Raw genomic sequence first — 21,692 nt, forward strand, 5'->3', positions numbered from 1 at the left:
GGGAGGCCAAGGCAAGAGGCTTGCTTGTGCCCAAGAGTCAAGACCAGCCCAGGCAACATAGTGAGATCCTATCTCTACAAAAAAAAAAAAAAAGAGCCAGGAGTGGCACGGTGGTACACACCTGTAGTCCCAGCTACCTGGGAGGCTGAGCCCAGGAGGTGGAGGCTATAGTAAGCTATGATCAAGTCACTGCACTCCAGCCTGGGTGACGAGAGTGAGACCCAGACTCAAAACAAACAAACAAAAAAACAACTCAGTAAGAACATGATGTAAAATACATCAAAATGTGTTTCCTAAACCCCGAAGGATTTTCCAGGTATTCAACACTGCAAACTAGAATATCTGAAGTCGTTCATTCTTCAACTCTCCAAATCACAAGGCCAGTCTCAGTAAAATGTCACGGATGGCACTTCTTTAAGAGCCTCAGACGGTATATCTTTTCTCTCCTTCATGTTTAGCTTTGTGGTACTTGAGATAGTCATTGTACAGTTCTTTAAAGACATCCCTGGCCCCTGGTTGCAGCGAGGCCCGCAGGAACTGGATGTCAGGCTCGATGCAGAGGTCCAGGACCAGGTAGATGCCCTCCTGCAGCATGCTTTTCACGGCCGGGTACAAGGTCACCTGCAAGTAAGCGGGGCAAAGATCAGCTGTACCTCCTGCCAGTACCACCTGGGAAGAACTGACAATTCCAACTTCCACCTCCGAGTTGAGAAAAGACAGACATTTACTTTTAAAATATAATACTGGGCTGGGCGCAGTGGATCACACTTGCAATCCCAACACTTTGGGAGGCCGAGGCAATAGAATTGCTTGACCCCAGGAATTCGAGATCAGCCTAGGCGATGCGGCGAGATCGCATCTCAACAAAAGGTCAAAGAATTAGCTAGGTGTGATGGCACACACCTGTAGCTCCAGTTACTCGGGAGGCTGAGGTGGAAGGCGTTGAGCCCAGGAGTGTGAAGCTGTAGTGAGCTGTGAGCATGCCACTGCACTCTAGCCTGGATGACAGAGTAGAACTCCAACTCAAAAACTGAACAGAACACAAATAAAATGTAATTCTGCTCCTCACTCAGCTAAAAACTAGTATTTCTGAAGTGTATTTTGGGGAAACAGAAGCCAGTGAAAGCAAATATAACCCTGAAACATACTCCACAAAGTCACAGGGGTAGCTCTGCTATGCAGTCAGCGATGTCCACGTGGTTAACCGAAGAATTTTTAAAGACTGGTCTCTGAATGCACAGACCTTAAGTGCAGGTAAGCCATCTGCTGTCGTGCCCAAGTCTTCCCAGCCGCGGCACAACGCAGCGCGGTCCGGACCGCGACTCCATCTCAGCCGCAGCAGGGCAGCGGGCGCGGCAGGCGGGCTCTGAGGCCGCCAAGCACACGGGCAACAGGCCCACACCACACCCCAAGAGCACAGTGCTTCATGACCGTCACCTGGGAGATCACGTTCTCACTGATGCCAGTGACAGCACAGTGTGGCCTCCACTCACAGCTGCGCGGGCCGGAAGGGCTGAGTTGGTCCTTGTGCCCAAGACGCACCTCTTCCCTCAAGTGCAGATGCAGAAAGGGTGGCGGGCCAGCTCCAACACGGCTGTAGCCGACGCCACACCAAACTTCAGAGCAGAGGACTCAGACCACGGTCCAGCCAAGGAGGCCTGAAGAGCTCGCCTCACACTTACCACAGCTCTTCAGGCTGCCGCTGAACAGTCAAAACCCCAGTAGCTGAATTCCCCAAAAACGGCAGCAGTAATGAAGAGTTCTGGGGACAGATGGTGATGGCTGCACAACATTAAGAATGTATTTAATACCACTGAAGTGCACACTTAGAAATGGCTAACGTGGTAAAAATTATCTCATACTATACACATTTCACCACAATAACTTAAAAAGCAGGAAAAACAAAGCTGTGGTAAGGTCCCGGCTGACAGGCCTGGGATCTGGCTGACCCTTGGCAGCTGTCCTGAAACGCTCCAAAAGTTCGTGCCCCTCCACAAATGGTTTCTACTGAGGACGTATTTTAATAGCTGAGAGAACTCCGATCACACAGAGAACCACTGGGAAGCACGTCCCTCAAGAGGTCATTTGTTTCTTTTCGTGTGATAGCTCAAAAATGTGTGGCAGGTGATCACCTCAAATGTCACCATTTTGTAGATGATGGGGACACTCCTGGACTGAAGGGAGAACAGTCTGTCTGTGACCTCACAGCAAGGCAATGGGAGGGCAAGAAAAAACAGAACAAAAGGAACAGAAACACCACAGCAGGCCTTGATCTTACTGGCAGGGGAGGGCTTGTAAGAGGACTGCTTGCTCGCTCATTTAATCATCGCTTACCAAACAGACAATTCTACTTCCAAGGCAAAAAAGAGGCTCCGTGACGTGCCCAAGGTCACCCTGCTAGTGGTCAGCAGTGCTGAGGCCTGAACCCAGGCAGAGTCCAGAGCCCAGCTGGGAATGACCACCTGAGGAGATATCTCTACAAAAACGCAGCCAGACAGCCTCCAGCAAAGAGCCCGAGGGGGCGAGGGGGTAAGGAAGGCTGGCAGCATCTAGAGGACATAGCCAGTACACATTTCCAGGTTTCAGACAGCTTCGTCATCACAAAAGAAGGAAAAAAGTTCATTCCTACAACACTAAAATCATTGGCCCGTGAATGAAAATGTATCAAAGCCGCTTTGAAAAACCTCAGACAAGTTGCATAGTTCAATTATTTACTCTAAGCTAACAGTACACAGACCGTCCTGATATAAGACGGCTTGAATATTTTTCTTTTCTTGAGTGGGAGTCTCACTCTGCCACCCAGGCTGGAGTGCAGTGGCATGATCATGATAATCTTGGCTCGTGGCAGCCCTGACCTTCAGGGCTCAGGTAATCCTTCTACCTCAGCATCCTGAGTAGCTGGCACTACAGACTGGTACCACCATGCAAGGCTAATTTAAAAAATTTTTTGTAGAGACGAGGTTTCCCTATGTTGCCCAGGCTGGTCTTGAACTCCTGGGCTCAAGCAATCCTCCCACCTCAGCCTCCCAAAGTGCTGGGATTACAGGTGTCAGCCACTGTACCCCACCATTCAACTTAAGGTTTTTTGACTTGACAGTGGGTTTCCCCGGATATAACTGCATCATTAAATCAAAGAGCATCTGGACTTAACAGTGCTGCAACTCACAATTTTTGACTTTTATGATGGGTTTATCAGAGTCTCAAATGCATTCTGACTTCTGTTATTTTGACTTAATATGTGTTTATTGGGATGAAAGCCTATTGCAAGCTGAGGCACATCTGCAGAAGGACACTTGTAAATGTGGTCTGGGGGTAAAGAGACGATGGGAGTGGCCACACTCTCCCTGCATATTTCTACTGGGACTTGTTACTGCTTGGAGGAAACAAGACGACTTCTCCTGATGATGCGCCTCATCAGGGCAGTTTCCCTGACTCCCAACAGGTACTACCACCAATACCCTACTCTGCAGAAATGCAAAGGAAATCCACATGAAGTCTATTTAGCTGTACTTGCTCCCTAGCATTTAATTAAACACGCTGGTCTAGGAAGACATATGGCTCTCTTAGCAGAAGCCTCTAATGCTTATGGAATATATTATTACTGAATTTATAAACAAATGAAAGATAAAATATAGACTATGTTGCCAGTGGGTTCTGGGAGGCTGTGGCCTTAGATAATTCTCAAGGCCTTTGCCTTTCAAGATTAAAAATAAAAATATAACTGATAGGCACAAATTAGACATGAATAACGAGGCCAAGAAACCAGAGACTCTTCATAAAGTAACTCTCTGAATAATAATTAGTGACTTAAGGGTTCAATTACTACTTCCCTTCCTGGCCCTTAGTGAAGTGATATTACTATGTCTCACTTTATTATTCAATCAAATAGAAAATAACGTGAGCTTCTCTTTCATCAAAAGCTTACATATTAATGACTGGAGTTCTTGGGAAATATCGGGATTCTATAAAAATGCTCAGTGATTGCAAGGAAACCAAACTACAAGCCCACACTTTGGTCAAAGGATGATTTGCAAGGTAGTTTCATGATCTGAGGCTCTCAGTAGGTGAGGACTCAACCTGGCCGTGCACTGACATGACCCAAGTGTCCCACCCATAGGACAGGCATCTCTACTTGCCTAGGTGAGCAAGGCCAGTGGGGTATAAAGTCACTGAGTAGTTAGACTTACCTGAAGCAGGAGCAGGGATGAAAGCTAACATAGCTCCAGGTTTCCCAAGGATGCTTATTCAGCCTCATCTCCCTTGAGAAACACTGACGGCTCTACCCTAGCAGCAAGCCAGTGATTTTACTATTGTTCTTGCAAGATTTGCAAAGGGGGATGGATATTTTACAGAGATAGAAAGCAATACAAATGTGTATATATCCATACACAAGCAGACACATAACACACACGAACTCACTGCACACTGCTTATGCCTGAGGCAGTCCAGTTAGACAAAATAAGATCGATATAGCCTGAATTTATAAAGTCCTGTAGTGAACTTACCCCAGGTCACCTAGGGTCTTATGGAACTTGGAAACAGCAGATTCCAAGTAAGGTAACTGATGAATAATGAATTATCCAGAATACTGAAGAAAAAAATACCAGGAGTGTCTGAGCACAGCTGAGTCGGTCACTTGACTGGCAGACCCAGAGAAGATAGTTCCGTAAACTCCTGCTACCAAAGGGACCCCAGAATTTGGAGGTCCAGAACCCCCGTCCTGGTCTCCATTACGCCCAGTCCGGTGAGCGCTCCTGTTCTTCTAGGTAACACAGCACTCCCTGCTCCACGCTCAAGAGACCAACCACAGCAAGCCTGCGGTCTGTGCTGGAGCAAGTCCCAACCAGGAGCACAGAGCACCTTCCCCCACAGGCGCTGCGGAGCCCTCCATGTGCCGCTCCACTTCGTCCTCATGGCAGCCCTGGAGAGACGCTGCTGAGCAGCCTGAAAGGCACAGGGCAGCTACAACGGAACCATCAGGTCCAAAACAGGCTTGCCATTTTGGGGGAAAGCCCACTTGAGAATGACAGATAGAAGCACCCTGTGAGAGACACTTAGCTGGATTTTACCTTCTGCACCTCCGACACATACTGGGCCACCATGAACGGGGAAAACACAGTGAAGTCCTCGGCCCGTGCGGCGATGTGGCTGTACATCCTCTCGACCAGACGAGCACAGTCCAGCACCACAGGCAGGTCGTCTGGGCTTCCTACAGAGAGCAAGGGGTTCCCGGCTGATCAGGTCAAAAGCAACAATGTAACTCTTCTAATGTTAGACTTTTAATATAGATGGTCATTATCTCAAGCATTACATTGTTTTTAGACTCTTTAATTGGGTTATTTCGCAGAAAGAATAAGGGAGAACAGATATGTCCACATGTTTATCTACATAACAAAGGAAAGAACACTTAAAATACTCAGGAGTATTTTAAGTATAAGTGGTAGGATTATACACACCTGTAATTCTAGCACTCTAAGAGGCCAAGGTAGGCAGATAGCCTGAGCCCAGGAGTTCGAGACCAGCCCGTGCAATATAGCAAAACCATGACTATACAAAAAAATCAAAAAGTTAACCAGATGTGGTGGTGCACCTGTATTCCCAGTTGTTTGAGATGCTTGAGGTGGAAGGAATGTCTGAGCCCCAGAGGTTGAGGCTGCTGTGAGCCATGATCATCATGCTCATGTCACTGCACTCCAGCTTGGGTGAAAGTGAGATCCTGACTCCATTAAAAAAAAAAGGTCCTTAGGTTTTTTAATGGCCTTTTACATTTTTTGAATGAGACAGGGTCTTGCTCTGTCACCCATACTGGAGTGCAGTGGCGAGATCACAGCTCACTGGTCTCGACCTTCTGGGCTAAGGCAACCCTCCATCTAGCCGTAGCCTCCTAAGTAGTTGGGACTACAGGTGCACCACCACGACGGGCTAATTTTTAATTTTTTTTAAATTTTTTTCTGGAAATAAGCTCTATGTTGCCCAGGCTGGTCTTGAACTCCTGGGCTCAAGCAATCCTCCCACCTCAGTTTTCCAAAGTGGTAAGATCACAGGCATGAGCCATCGTACCCTGCCAATGGTCTAACTAAAATAGTAATACCAAGATTTTTAGCACAGCCTGGTCACACTGCACAGGCGTGTCCTTTGTCACAGGTGTGTTCCTTCCTGTTCTAAGGAAGCCAGGGAACACATGCCACGTCTGCAGTTCCATGCTGCGTTCACGGTGTTGTAGCTTGGTCATCTCTAATCTGCCAAGAATCAATTCTCTGATGTGTTCATGGTTTAAGTAAGTGGAGTTTTAACTATTTTATTCTCTTTTTATTGGTATCCAGTACACTCTTTTTTGAGTCGGAGTCTCACTCTGTTGCCCAGGCTGGAGTGCAGTGGTTCACTCCCAGTCACCGCAGCCTCGACATGCTGGGCTCAGGCAATCCTTCTGCTTCAGCCTTCCAAGTAACTGAAAACACAGGTATGTGCCACCATGCCTGGCCAATTTTTAAAATTTATTTTGTTTTATTTTATTTTTATTTTATTTTGTCAGAGTCTCACCCTGTCGCCCAAGTTGGAGTGCAGTGGCATACTCATGGCCACCCTAACATCCACCTGGACTCCGGAGATCCTTCCGCCTCAGCCTTCCAAGTAGCCAGAACTAAAGGCGCATGCTACCATGCCAGGTAAATTTTTTATTTATTGTAGAGACAAGGTCTCGCCAAGTTGCCTGGTCTGGTCTCGAACCTGTGGGCTCAAGAAATCCACTCACCTCAGCCTCCCAAAGTGCTGGGATTACAGGCTGAGCCACTGAGCCTGGCCAGAAAGTCTCATTTTATGTGCAACTTTTTAAATAATGAAAATGTCCACAAATTAAATATTCAGTTCCTAATCAACAAACTTCAAAGCTGGAAAATGAACTGGGCACATAATAACGCTGTGTCCCCTGGTGAACACACACACGCTTGCTGAGACTGGGCTGGAAGGGGAGCTGCAGGAATGCAGCCCTTCTGCAAAACAAGACAGCTCTGTACCTGCCTGCTCCTTTCTGTCTCCCTACCGAACTATAAACTCATTTTTACACCCCCCCTTTATATGACATATGTGCTCAATGACCATCTCCTAAATCTAGATACTTGCTTTCCCCCCCAAAAAATAACTAGGTCAATCAGGAGATGCCAGATGCATCCACTGTTTGGATAAGGTAAAATGGGACGGCTTGAAATATCTTACAAAATTTTTTTATCTTGAATATTCATTTGATGGATTCTGAACGTTTCTTACTTAAACATCACTGAGTCGTTGTATTTTTCAGTCATGTGTCCAGCCACACCTCACAAGAGAAACACACGTGAAGCTGCGTAACCGATAGCGTTACTCCGAGTTACCTTTGTCCTTCTGTCGCCCTTCACGCACAACTGAAAACACCAGTCTGTTAAAAGAGTTCAGGAAAGACGAGATGGCTTTCAGCATTACCTGTAACAACAGACAAGAGAACACAAAGGTATGTAAGGGATTGTGTAAGGCTTTCTACTTTCAAGGAGTGCATGCTCGTTTCCGCGTACTCTTGTCTATCAGGATGCTAAAAACAGCTGCCGATTCTTGGTTGAGAATTACTCTACTTAAGAATTTAGAATATAATCCCAATTTATTCACATATCATTGAGATTAGAAAAAAAGGGTTACATAAAGAAAATTCACATAAACTGGGAACCATAACCTCTCAGTCAATAGCGGTGAAAGGGCCAGGTGCAGTGGCTCACACTTCAGTATCGTGGGAGGCCAAGGTGGAAGATTTGCGTTAGCCCAGGAATTCAAGAACAGCCTGGACAACATAACAGGACTCTGTCTCTACAAAAAAACCCCAAAATGGAGTTGGGTGGTGAAGCATGTCTGTAGTCCCAGCTACTCTGGAGGCTGAAGCAGGTGGAGTTTGTGGCTGCAGCGAGCTGTGATACCACCACTGCACTCGCGCCTGAGCCACAGGGTAAGACTTTAACTCTAATAATACTACTAGTGAAAAGACCTACTTGGGACTTTATCTTGAAAAATGAGATTGACATGACAAAACATGCTTCTTGTATACTCAATCATCCTTAGGGTCAGAATCACAACGACACACTGTCCGAGAGTTCCAACAAGCCACATGTGACTACTTACATGTAATTAGAATTAAGTGAAATTAAATATTCCGCTCCTAATCACACTGGCCACATTTCAAGTGGTCAAGATACCTATGGCCAGTGGTAACCATGCTAGACAATGCAGATACAAGCACACACCCACTGCCACTGAACATTCTACTGGGCAGTGCTGCACTAATTCTCAGAATGAACAGAGAGGAAAGCAAGTGCTGGAATTATTCTCTTTGGCATAATTTGTCCAACAAAACTCTCGAAAGCATAACACCACATCCTTCCTGCCGAATTGCTGACTTTTTGCAGCACATTCAGAAAGAGGTCGTTTCTGCAAAACGATCCCAGAGCTTCATCAAGCTCCAAGGACACTCGCTTAAGCCTTTGTATCAGGCTGATGAAAAGCACACAGCCCTGGGGCCGACTATCAAGGCCCGTATTCCAGCTCTGTATGTGATCCAGGCTTTGTGGGAGTGTGTATCTCAGTCTCCTCACCTGCAAAGTGAGGACAGCGACCGTCTGCTCCGAGGACTACACGAGCTGAAACACGCAAAGGGCTTGCAACACCGCTAGCTGCTGACCGTTCTGCCGGGCACTCTGGCTGTGCTGACTTCTTGCCATGCCCTTCAGATGCACCTAAGAGCATTCCTGCTGGGTGTTTAGGTCAGTGCAGATCTACTGTGCCCAGCATCCCCACATGTAATAGATGAGTGTCAGCTACTGTGGTCAGTCACATCATTCTTTACTGTCACACCATGTCATTATCCTTGTCAATGTTCTCCATTCATTAAATGATCTAATTCCACTGAATGGTCACTTGCTAAGCTTTGCAGAAGATTCAGGCAGCTCCTACATCTTTTGCAAGATCTGTGATTTCAGTTTGTAATTGATTTACATTGCATTTATATTGTACAGTCACACAAAAATCAAACCAGCAGAGAGATTTAATAACAAAGATGCTGACAAGGCGGGCAAGGTCAAGCCCCCTGTTAACTGGGGAAGGCCCAATTTCATGAGTGGTTAGTTTGCCAGAGAAGATTCTTAAAAACTGCATTGTTGGCAGGTCTCTATCCTTAGAACATCCCAGTGCTGAGAAACATCTGAATGTGCATGTGTATATGATGCAAAGTCATGCTCTGCAAAACCGTATTTTGGTCAACACGCAGTATAGATGACAGTGGTCCCATAAGATTAAAATACTGCACTTTTACTGTACCTTTTCTGTGTTTAGATATATTTATTTAATATCATTTATTTATTTAATATCATTGTGTTACAGTTGCCTACAGATTCGGCGCAGTCTCAACCTGGACAGTTTTGTGGCCCAGGAGCAACAGCCTATCCTGTACAGCCCAGGTGTATAGTAGGGCTATACGATCCGGGTTGTATCAGGACACGCTACGATGTTTGCACACTGACGAAATCATCTAATGGAGCGTTTCTCAGAACATGCCCTTGTCTTTAAGTCACACATGACCACAGATCCTAGTTATGAGTTCTTGCCTGTGAGCCACACCAACAGTGGTGGCATCCTGAAAAGAAAACTGATCGAAGACATCAACAGTCTTGAGTCTAAGATGCAGACCCAGCTAAGTGACACTGGTCCAATCACTTAGTGGCACTGAACCTCAGTTTCTTCATTCATTAATAAAATGAGAATACCATGCTTTTTACCAGCTTGCTACTGGAGTGAAATGGCAATGTTCAATAAACGTTACAGAAGCAGTCATCTTATTCCTAGAATCACTTCAATGTAAAAGGAAGTATGCTGTAGGTCAAGTATGAGTGAGTGAGTGTATGGAAACTTCTGTGTACGTGCAGGTGAGTGAGTGGGCATGTGAGTGGCTGACTGAGCAAGGGCTACAGAGCTAGCGGCCAGGGCTCTCCTGGCGCAGGGGCTGGCGCTACAACTACTTGGCTTGGACCCTAGCGATACCCGGCTGAGCGCCATTTTAAAAAATCAACAAAACCCTTCCTGGGAAGATAATGCTGAGAGAGACTAAGTGGGGGCTCACAAGCAAGAGGCCAGGACCCTCCTGGCGCAGCAGCTGGTGCTGCAGCTTCTCTGCTTGGTCCCTGGGGCTTCCCAGGTCGCCATTTCTGGTTTCTAACACGGAGCAAGTTTTCCTGGTAAGAAGCGGGGGGGAGAGACTACCGGCTCCAGGCTCTGCCTCACCACTTCTGCGACTGGCTGGACACTGGCAGCAGGGGCTGCGGAGGAAGCTCAGAAGCAGAGTCCCACCGGAGAGGACAGAAGAGGCACCCTGCCATCATCTTGAAGTGGGGCAGGAGAGTGCTCCGACTTACTCATCACGGAGCAACAGACCTGATCTCTTCGACTGGAGGGTCGTCTTCTCAGAGGCTGATCGTGACCCACAGGGAACATCCAGAGCACAACCTCGCAGGGACCTGACCAGTGCTGAGTCCCAGCTGTGCCATCCCCTCCCCAACCCCCTCCTCCACAGCAAGCCTCTGAACGTCGGACCCACACAGCCAGGCCACGACTGAGAAGGACAAGCCCAGACGGAGCCTAGACAGCAGTCGCAACAGGAGAACGCCATTCCAGGATAAGCCTGGCTGGGTGGCCCCCGCCCCACCCCATGAGTCCACACCTGAGGACGAGACAATCCCGCACCTCTTCACCGAAGGAGAGGGCTCTGACCACACAAGAGTGGGAGGGGATGACAGCAGCCCCACGCACCCCTACTCCCCGCCCCCTCCTGTGCCTGGACACGGGGGAGAGGGTGAAAGCCGGGAAGGGCTGCAGGAGGGCAGACAAGAGGAACAATCACAGAACTGGCCACAAGAGGGCATTCTTTCTTTCTTTCTTTTTGACTGTTGTTTTTTCAGTGCTTTAACGTTTTTCGCCTGTTTGCTCATCTATTTTAAAAATGTTTTCCCGCCGGGCTCAGGGGCTCAGCCTGTCATCCCGCGCCTCTGGGAGGCTGAGGTGGGTGGACGGCCTAAGCCCGCGGGTTCGGGACCCGCCTGGGCAGCGAGACCTCATCTCTACAATAAATCAAAAAATCAGCCAGGCGTGGTAGCGCGCGCCTGTAATTCCGGCTACTCGGAAGGCTGAGGTGGAAGGATCGCCGGAGCCCAGCAGGGCGAGGCTGCGGTGGCCGGGAGCGGCCACTGCGCTCCCATCTGGGTGACGGAGTGAGACCCAACTCAAAAAATAAAAAAAAATAAAATAAAAAAATAAAATAAAATATTTTCTCTTTGTACATGATTGTGTATGTGAGGGTTCGATCTGCATTCCCCCTTTTTTCTTTTCTTCTGTTTTCTGTTTATGTGTGCATGTGAATAACTGAGTGTTCACCTTTCAATTTTTTTTTTGTTGCTGCTGGTTTGTTTTTGTTCTTTTTTTATTTTTATTTTTTTTAGTTTAAGATGTGTGTAAATATATGTGTTCAATCTGAATTCCGTTGTGTTTTTTTGTTTGTTTTGTTTTTTCCCTGATCTTTCTGCTTTTCTTCTCCATATATTTTGTGCTCGGTGTATGTGTCTTTAGTTTTCCTGGGGATTTTTTGTTGTTTGGTTTGTTTCACTTTGCGGTTACTCCAGTTTGTTTTGGGGTGTGTGTGTATGTCTGTGTTTGTGTATTCAATTGTTTTTTTGTTTTGGTTTCTGCTTTCATTGTTCTGTAATTTCTTTTTTTCTTTCTATTTTAAAATTCTTGTTCATCTTATTTCATTCTATTTTTCTCTATGCTCCTCCCTGCTGTCACTGTATCTTGGACTCAGGGAGTACACACATGTACTGTCTCGTCATATAGAGTGGTGGTGAGGAGTGGGTCTCAGGGAACACATACCACAATCAGTGAACAGTGTAATTTGCAACTAGTTTTGGAATCTTAGCTCTCAATCCCCTACCTTATTCGACTTTCAAAACAAGAGATAGCAAAGGTTCCTACCCACAGTCCTGTCTCAAGATAGAACAAATCCAGAGCCCGGTTCAGGGAAGAAAAGAGGGCTGAGCAAACATCAGAAGAGAAAGCCTCACCCACCGACACTGAATAACGAGAACTAAAGAGAAAAACAAGAAATATGTCACAAATGAGGAAAAACCACAGGAAGACCACAGGTAATTTCAAGTGTAACAAAGAGAACAACTCCTGAAAAATCAGACCTTGGTTCCCAAACAATGGAAGTCACCAATGACTGACCCCAGAATATGACAGGGATTAGGGAATGGATGGAAAGACTAAATAAGACTCAAGAAAGACAAGATGCAACACTGAAAGGAATTGTAACAGAGATTTTGGCAATAAAAATTTTTAATCAGAAAACAAATAACAAGATGACAAGCAAGGAAAGCAGATTTAATCTAGTTGAAGAAAGAATCTCAGAACTTGAAGACTAGAACATGGAATTAATCCGATCTGTAAAAAACATAGAAAGAAATTCAGAAAAAAAGAACAAAGCCTACAAGAGAGGTGTGATTACATCAAGAGGCCAAACCTACGCCAGAAGAAGGGAAATGGAGAACACCTTGGAGCAAGTATTTGAGGAGGTAATCCAAGAAAACTTTCCCCATCTCACCAGAAATGTAACAAGTTAAACATAAGAGATACAGACAACCTCCACAAGACATCAAATGATAAGACCGAAGCCTAGACACATAGTAATTCACCTGTACAAAGTAGGCACAAAAGAAAAAATCCTAAAGGCAGTAATAGAGAAAGGTCAGACTATCTACCAGGGAAAACCAATCAGAATAGAAGCAGACCTATCAGCAGAAACACTGGGATTAGAGTTCAAAATTCAAAGTCCTCAAAGAAAAGCAATTTCGACCAAGAATTTCCTATCCAGCCAAGTTCAGCTTCATCAGTGATGGAGAATTAAAATCCTTCCCAGACAACCAATCCCCAAGAGATTATGTAGCTTCCAGACCAGCTCTACAAGAGACTTAAAAAGGTATTAAGCACAGAAGTAAGAAAAAAAAAAAATGACTACACACTTCCCAAGAGAACAGCAGAGCACAGAATCAACAGAGAACACAGTGCAACAACACACTTGAAAACACACACATACATCAACCCCCAAACCAAAAGAAAACAAAGAAACAAACAAACTTTATAAGCACCTCATGGCAGGGATAAACAACCACATTTCAACAATCAGCTTGAATGTGAACAGACTAAATGTACCACTGAAAAGACACAGAATGGCAAAATGAACAAGAAACCATAACCCAATTATTTGCTGCATCAAGAAAATTCATCTCACCACAAGGTTCACACAGACTCAAAGTCAAAGGATCAAAAACAAGTTTCTGGGCAAACAGATCACAAAAGAAGGCAGGCATCGTGATCTTAGTATCAGACAAAACAACCTTTAAGCTATCAAAAATGAAAAAAGATACAAAAGGCTACTACATAATGATAAAAGGTTCAATTCATCAACAAGAAATATCCATCCTAAAAACATATGCACCCAACACAGGAGCACCAGCATTTATAAAGCAACTACTAAGTAAACTAAAAAAAAGATATTGACTCTAACACCATTATAGTAGGAATATCCCACTAACAGTCCTAGATAGATCACCGAGGCAAAAAATCAAGAAGGAGACCCAGAACCTAAACTTGACACTCGACCAAATGGACTTAACAGATATCTACAGATCATTCCATCCAATAATCAGAGAATATACATTCTACTCATCACCACATGAACGTACTCCACGATTGATCACATCCTTGGCCATAAAACAAGCATAAACAAATTCCATAAGGTTGAAATCTTGCCATGCACATTCTCAGACCACAGTGGAATAAAAATAAATATCAACACCAACAATTTTCCCCAAAGTCCACAAGACATGGACACTAAACAGCAAGATGCTAAACAACTACTGGGTCAACAATGAAATCAAAGCAGAAATTAAAGGATTCCTGGAAACAAATGAAAACGAAGAAACATCTTACCAAAACCTCTGAAATGCCATGAAAGCAGTTATAAGAGGGGAATTTATATCTCTACAAGCACACATCAAGAAAACGGAGAGATCACAAGTTGAGAACCTAACAAATCACCTAAGGGAGCTAGAAAGAGAAGACCACCAAAACCCTAACTTTAGCAGAAGAATCCAAATCATCAAAACAAAAGCCCAAATACAGTACACAGAAGACAAAATAGCATACAAAAATCAACAAAACAAAAAGCTGGCTCTTTGAAAGAATTAACAAGATTGATGAACCCCTAGCCAGAATGACCAAGAAAAAGAGAAAAAAAGCCCAAATAAGCACAATCAGAAATACAAAAGATCAAATCACAACTGACCCTGAAGAAATACAAAAGATTATCAGAGATTCCTACATACACCTATGTGGAAACAAACTTCACAACCTAAATGAAATGGAGGATTTTCTGACATCACACAACCTCCCCAGGTTGAAACAAAAAGACATTGAGACACTAAGTAGACCAATAACAACACAGGAAATTGACTCTGTCATATGAAAACTACTTATGGGAAAAAAACCCTGGAATGGATGGCATTCCAGCAGAATTCTACAAAACATACAAGGAGGGGCTGATACCAATCCTACTGAAAGCATTCCAGGCAATGAGAAAGATGGAATTCTCCCCAAATCATTTTACGAAGCTAACATCACACTAATACCCAAACCGGGTAAAGATCCAACAAAAAAAGAAAACTCCAGGCCAGTATCCCTTATGAACATCGATGCAAAAATCCTCAACAAGATTCTAGCAAATCAGACCCAAAAACACATCTCAAAAATTATCCACAATGACCATGTAAGCTTCATCCCCAGGATGCAATGTTGGTTCAACGTTCGCAAGACCATAAATGCAATTAAATACATCAACAAATGTAAAAACAAGAACCTCATGATTATCTCATTAGATGCAGAAAAAGCTTTTGATAAAATTCAGCATTCCTTCTTGATAAAAACCCTCAAACACCTAGGTATAGAAGGATCATATCTCAAAATAGTAAGTGACATCTATGACAAACCCGAAGCTAGCACACTGCTAAACAAACAGAAACTGGAAACATTTCCCCTGAAAACTGGAACAAGACTAGGCTGCCCACTCTCGCGCCTTTTTCAACATTGTGTTGGAAGTCCTAGCAAGGGCAGTGAGACGAGAGAAGGAAATCAGGTGTACCCAAGTACGAAAAGAGGACGCCAAGTTGTCCCTCTGTGCTGACACTCGGAGCCTGTCTTGAAAATCTAAGGTAATCTGTCAAAAACCTGCTTGCAGCGATAAAGGACTTGGGCAAAGTCTCTGGGTACAAAATAAACATGCAAAAGACAGTTGCATTCTTATAAACCAACAACAAGCAGGCAGAGATTAAAATAAAAAGCACAATCCCACTCACAATAGCCACACAAAAAATGAAATACCTTGGAATCTTCTTAACCAGAGAAGTTAAAGACCTTTACAGTGAAAACTAAAAAACGCTGCTCAAAGAAATCAAAGACAACACAAACAAATGGAAAAATATTCCATGCTCATGGACTGAAAGAATCAACAAACACTGTTAAGATATCCATCCTACCCAAGGCAATCTACAGATTTAACGCAATATTCACTAAATTACCAGCAGCTCTTTTCTCAGACCTGGAAATGACAATACAGGAATTCATATGGAAACATAAATGCCCATGAAAACAATCCTCAGCAAAAGAAAAAAAAAGTAGGCGGTAACACGCTCCCAGACTGTAAGCTTTATTATAAAGCTACAGTAATCAAAATAGCCTGGTGTTGGTACTAGAACAGGCATATACACCAATGGAACAGGATAGAGACTGCTTCTCAACCAACTCATCTTTGACAAAGCCTCCACCACCAACCACTAGGGAGAGGAGAAACTATTCAGTAAATGGTGCTGGGGAAACTGACTGACCTCATGCAGAAGGTTAACACAAGACCCCTACCTATCACCACACACAAAAATCAACTCTAAATGGATCAAAGACCTAAACATAAAACCCCATGCTATAAGAACTTTAGAAAATGCAGGAGACACCCCTATGGAAATTGGAACTGGCAACCAATTCCTGATCAAAACCCCAAGTACACATGTCATAAGAGATAAGATAGACAAGTGCGACCTCATCAAACTGACAAGCTTCTGCGAAGCCAAAGGAACCACCGAGAAAGCGGGAGACAGTCGACACAGACTAGGTAAAAAATATTTGCCAACTGTATATCTGACAAAGGCCTAACATCTAGGATCTATAAGGAACTCAAACATGCTGAAAAGAAAAAAACAAACAGCTCTGTTACAAAATGGGCAAAAGATGTAAATAGACACTTCTCAAAAGAAGACATATGAGCAGCCAACAGATACATGAAAAACCGCTCAGCCTCACTAGTCATCAAAGAAATGCAAAAACCACACTGAGATACCACCTAACTAGTCAGGGTAGCCATTGTCAGTAACTCAGAAAACAACAAATGCTAGAGAGGATGCAGCGAAAAGGGAACACTCCTACACTGTCGGTGGGAGTGTATACTAGCACAGCCTCTGTGGAAAACAATGTGGCAATTACTAAAAGATCTATAAATCAACCTCCCATACGACCCTGCAATCACCCTACTGGGAATATACCCAGAGGAACTCAAATCACTATGAAAAAGATATCTGCACATGCATGTTTATTGCAGCATTATTTACAATACCAAAATCATGGAACCAACCATGCTGCCCATCAAAAGAGGACTGGATAAAAAAAAAAAGTTGTACATATACACGATGGACTATTTTGCAGCCATAAAGAATGACAAAATTATGAACTTCACAGCAACTTGGATGGACTCAGAGGTTATAACACTGAGTGATCTGCCACAAAAACAAAGAACCAAGTGTCACATATTCTCAATCGTAAGTGGACCTTGAACAACTATCATAATACTATAAGAAAGGGATTGGCAGCCATGGGAAACTGACAGGGAAGGACAGAGGTGAGACTGGCAGTAGTGAGAAACTGCTAGGGGAAGGCAGAGGAACGATTGGCAGTAGGGGGCAACTGACAGGGGAGGGGGAGCCCACCTCATCAACAAGGGTACCTGCATAATGGACATTTGCAAAACTAACCCTGAATTGTACCCTACATTTTTAAAATAAAAAATTCAACAGAAAAAAGTAATGCTCGACCTGTAGTACAAAAACACTGTGGAAAGTGTCAGATCCTACAAAGAAAAACTCACTCAAACAGCCTGATATGGTGGTCGAGCACTTCTGTGCTGAAGACTGGGCCCTAAAGATTACTGCAACCAAGAAGTTTGCCTAGCAAATCACTATCTTCACTATCTTGCAGCTGGAAAGTTTCCTGGCTGTTTTTCCACAGCTTAAGTTGTTCTGCTCACAAGGAAGAGCTGTCTGAGGCCTCCTCCCTCCCCCTCACCTTGGGGTGACACTGCAGGATTGTGAAAAGAACGCTGTGCATCCTCAGGAAAAGGCTGCCATACTCCGGCGGCTTCAGGTGCTCCAAGGGGACTGTGAGCAGGATGCCGAAGGCCAGGCTGACGTGATGGGGGTTGCTGATGGTCTCCTCCCCCTGCCGTAGCACCGCAGCCAGGACGTCTAAGATGGGCCCGACCACTGGGAGGGGCACAGGCTGCTCCTGACAAGCCTCTCGGCTTAGCAGCTACAGAGCCAGAGGAGATAAAGGGAAATCAGGTGATCCTCCAAAGAAATAACACAAAAGCAGAAGCACCGAATGGCCAAGGTAACAATGTCCATGCTCCAAAATTAACTGGTGTGGTCAATGAGCAGGTAAACACATCACTTGTTAAATTTCTTACAGATCCAGATGTTTGATTATTGTCATCAGGAACAGAAAACAGAATCAAGAGGAGGGACAGCTCACAGCCTTACCTACGTGACCTGGGAGAGCTCTGCTGTGAATCTCCTAAGACACAGGGCACCCCCACGAGGCCTCCGGGTCCTGTCTCCCAGAACGATCCCTTTTGTGTGGGTGTTCTAGCTGTGCAGACTCCTTACCACACTCTTTTGATGAACCTACGCAGATTCTAACCTGGTATTCTCATCAGTATGGGCCTACCATGCTAACCGTCGATACTGTGCCCACCTGATAGTATGGGCGCCCTCCTCCCCCCACCCCCACAGACCATGGGACTCTCCTTCTGAAGCTCACCACATGCACTGGTGACAATGACACCCTGTACCCACAATGTGGATGCTCAGGAATATGACAAAATCAAAAACTGAAAACAGGACAGAACGGGATGTTCTATTTTTTAGACTCTTTTGCCCTGGGAATTTGCTAATCCAGGGCAATTCTCTCAGGTGGCAAAAGCTAGAATTAGGCTGAGGATGATGGTGAAACAGACACTGCTCCTTTGCACTCAAGTGTGAAATACACAGGTCAGAATCTTTGGAGGGCAGGAATATGGAGGGTATCCCTGTCTGAACCAGGCTTTTATTCTAGTGAAACGAAAGGCCCAGCAACTTCTGGACACAAAATTTAGTATCTGAGCAAGATTATTGTAATCCCGTGCCTTTGGGAGGTTGAGGTGAGTGGATTGCCTGAGCCCGCGGGTTCGAGACCCGCCTGGGCAACTTGACGAGACCTCATCTCTACAATAAAATAAAAAAAACTAGCCAGGCCTGGTAGTGCGTGCCTGTAGTTCCAGCTACTCAGAAGGCTGAGGCAGAAGGATAGCCGGAGCTCAGTGGGTCGAGGCTGCGGTGGCCAGGAGCGGCCACTGCACTCCAGTCTGGGTGACGGAGTGAGACTCCAACTCAAAAAAAAAAAAAAATTATAACAATAACCTCCTATCTGCAACATTATCCCACTCTATAAAGCATTTTTTCATTGTATCATAGACCACATACACACACACACACACACACCCCCCTTATAAAAAAATGAATGCACTGCACTGTCCAACATGTTGTTGGACAAAAGTCCCATGATTCCTTCTTCTCTCGTCTGATCAAACAGGCCCCCACAGTAGCCTCACCTCAGCACCACATTCCTTTTATTACTGCCTGTTTGATGCTTTCTAAGGCTCCAAAATGTCCCTTGACATCACCTCCAAACCACGGCTTCTACTGTCAACACCAGTATACTCAGACAGCATCCTGCACACAGCCATCTTCAGGAAACAGCCACACAAACACCAAAGGATGGTAGCACCCAAAGGCCAACCTTTGTCTTTATGGGTACAGGAAGGAATGAGCTGAAGGGTAGATGTCGAAAGGTACTCACCATTAGAGCTGTGACAATCTGGGGACACGCACACCACAGCAGACTTGCTTTCTCTGCACTGATGGGGCAGTTCAGAAGCAGCTTGAGCAAAGTAACAGCTGACAAAACAGCCTAAGGAAAGGGAAAAAATAGCAGCAGAGGTAGCCCACTCTCTCATAGGATGCCTCCTGGGGAAGAGGCCCACTCCCTGGGCTGGAGTTCTGCTGGAGTTCTCGAGAGCCTGGTGTCAGGGAACACAAACAAGGCCTGCTCAGGGTGCAGTCCTGGGGGCGTGCCCTTCACGGCAGTTTACAGGCAGGGAGCATGTGAAGATGGGCAGGGATGTGGCAGTCCTTCAGCAGCATTCCACTAAACCAAGCACGTAAATGGGCCAGGACAATGAACTGCACAAGGGACACGAACTGTGACCTACATAGGGAGCCCATGTTCTTAAGGAACTGTCCCCACACAAGATACTGGCTTTAACTTTACCGAGCAAGAACTATACCTGTTTACGGATAAGAGGAGGAGCTGGAAGGAAGCATGGAAAAAGTACAGTTAGACTAGGTGCTGTGGTCATGGGTGATGATTTTAAACTGAGACATGTAGGCAGGACCTGCCTTTACTGGGTGCCTATAGAACAGACACTGGCCCAGTGCGGGGCACTTCACACCATGTTCTTCCTAACATTGTACGGCCGCCCAACCCTGGTCTCAACCCTGGTGGCCTCCTTAACCACATGCAGCCAGAAGTCCTGTCTCCACCTCCCCCACCTTCCTGCCCACCCGCGGGCCTGCATGCAGGCACCTCCCTCGCCCATACACCTCAGACCTGCATGTCCTCTCCTCTCACAGGCCACACTGCCTGCCTCGTACCCCCCACTGCCCGCCCAGAGTCTCCACTCTCCAACACTCTGCTCCGGTCTCGCTTCCTCCCAGGTTTCCTCTGACTGGCTGATCTAAATAGAAATGTAGGGTCTGTTTCCCCTTGGCTTACAAAAGGGAAGTCCAGAAGTCCAGAGTCCTTCTCAAAACCGCAGACTCCAAATGCCACAGAGGTTCACAATGAAAAGTGCCAGAGAGATGGGCACGTATACAGGGAGGGAGCTGGCATGGAGCAGCTGGCCCCAGCCCAGGGTCCTCGTGCTCAGATAGATTAGGTTCTCCTGCTACCCTACTAGGACCGGACCTGCCCACCCCCCAGAAGCTCTCAGATCATCTCTCTAGCTCTCCTCCCCCCTGAATCAATACCTAATCCCAGAGTGCTGATTGTGACCAGGAGTCAGTAAGCCTCTTATGAAGCAGAAAAAACCTCATGAGACCTTGGCTTGTAGTCCTGGCTCCACTGACCATTGGTTCTGTGGCCTTCATCTTCGTGTGACAGTGGGGACATCTGTCCAGTCCAGCACACGGGGCCATCTGGAGGAGCAAACCCCAGAATGGGAGCTCTATGCAGAGGTACCCCAGCATATGCGACACTATGCAGGGCTGTACACACGGAGGGGGCTTGCTAACCCAAGTGGCTCTCAAATGCTGGCATGCAGGCTCTGGGACCAAATCAAGTCAACATTTTCCAAAAAGTACGGTGGGAGAGGTCTCAAACAAAGAATGTGTCGGTACTGTGGATACGTGATGCTTAGTATTCACATAAGACCACACATTTGTCATGTGAACAAGTTCCGCTGTGAAAAATAAGGCCTCCTTCTCCCACAGCCCAGATGTGTTCCACAAGCTGTGTCCCCCACCCAGAGGCTCCCTCTGCCTATGGGCTCTATTCTCTATCAGTTTTGAATTGGCTGTTTGGTTTTAGGGGTGAACACCACATCTCAAATGCTTGCCCATCTGAGCCTGCCACACAAGGGAGTGAGACGGGACCCACCTGCAGATCTGCTTTCCACATGTTACTGACGTCTAATCCTTGCAGAATACACTGCATTACCACTCTGAAGTTCTCTGTGGACCCAGCCTCTAGCATCTGGGTGAACAAGGCTCCCAAATCACGCTCAATGTCCTCTGCTGCCTGAACAGGAATTTCAGGATCTGTGTGGAAAAGAAGCCAAAACTGTTAAGATGTGGACAGGTGAGATGAACTAAGAGAGTAGCCATGAGGAAATCGTCTACAGCCAACGCTGTCACAAAATCACAATGCTGGGGCATGGTGACACAAGTGCTGGGAGAGGGGGTTACCCAGACAGCGTGGTACGACTCTCTCACACAGAGCTGCACCTGTGCACAGTAAGCACACACAAACACAGAAGACCACGGAAGACAGGTGACCATTACTTTGTTTATATAGTTGGCCCTGGAACAACATGGGTTTGAATTGCATGGATCCACTTATGCAAGGATTGTCTTCCTCTCTGCCACCGCGAGACACCAAGACCA

At 45.7% G+C, this 21,692-nt stretch overlaps 1 protein-coding gene across 1 annotated transcript in view; it reads right to left on the reverse strand.

Moving 5' to 3' along the window:
• Positions 1 to 230: 230 nt before the first annotated feature.
• Positions 231 to 21,692, reverse strand: part of URB2 (URB2 ribosome biogenesis 2 homolog (S. cerevisiae)) — a 36,144-nt gene continuing 14,682 nt past the window's right edge. Inside the window, exons 4-9 of the mRNA XM_008051112.2 lie at positions 21,187 to 21,347; positions 19,330 to 19,440; positions 17,500 to 17,742; positions 7,368 to 7,455; positions 5,070 to 5,209; positions 231 to 621 (exon numbers count right to left, since the gene is read on the reverse strand). Coding sequence (XP_008049303.1) covers positions 424 to 621; positions 5,070 to 5,209; positions 7,368 to 7,455; positions 17,500 to 17,742; positions 19,330 to 19,440; positions 21,187 to 21,347 — 941 coding nt within the window. The 3' untranslated portion in view covers positions 231 to 423. The remainder of the gene's footprint in view (positions 622 to 5,069; positions 5,210 to 7,367; positions 7,456 to 17,499; positions 17,743 to 19,329; positions 19,441 to 21,186; positions 21,348 to 21,692) is intronic.

The sequence above is a fragment of the Carlito syrichta genome, unplaced genomic scaffold (genome assembly GCF_000164805.1).
Source record: "Carlito syrichta isolate Samal-C Ts95f unplaced genomic scaffold, Tarsius_syrichta-2.0.1 Scaffold165621, whole genome shotgun sequence".
Taxonomy (NCBI): domain Eukaryota; kingdom Metazoa; phylum Chordata; class Mammalia; order Primates; family Tarsiidae; genus Carlito; species Carlito syrichta.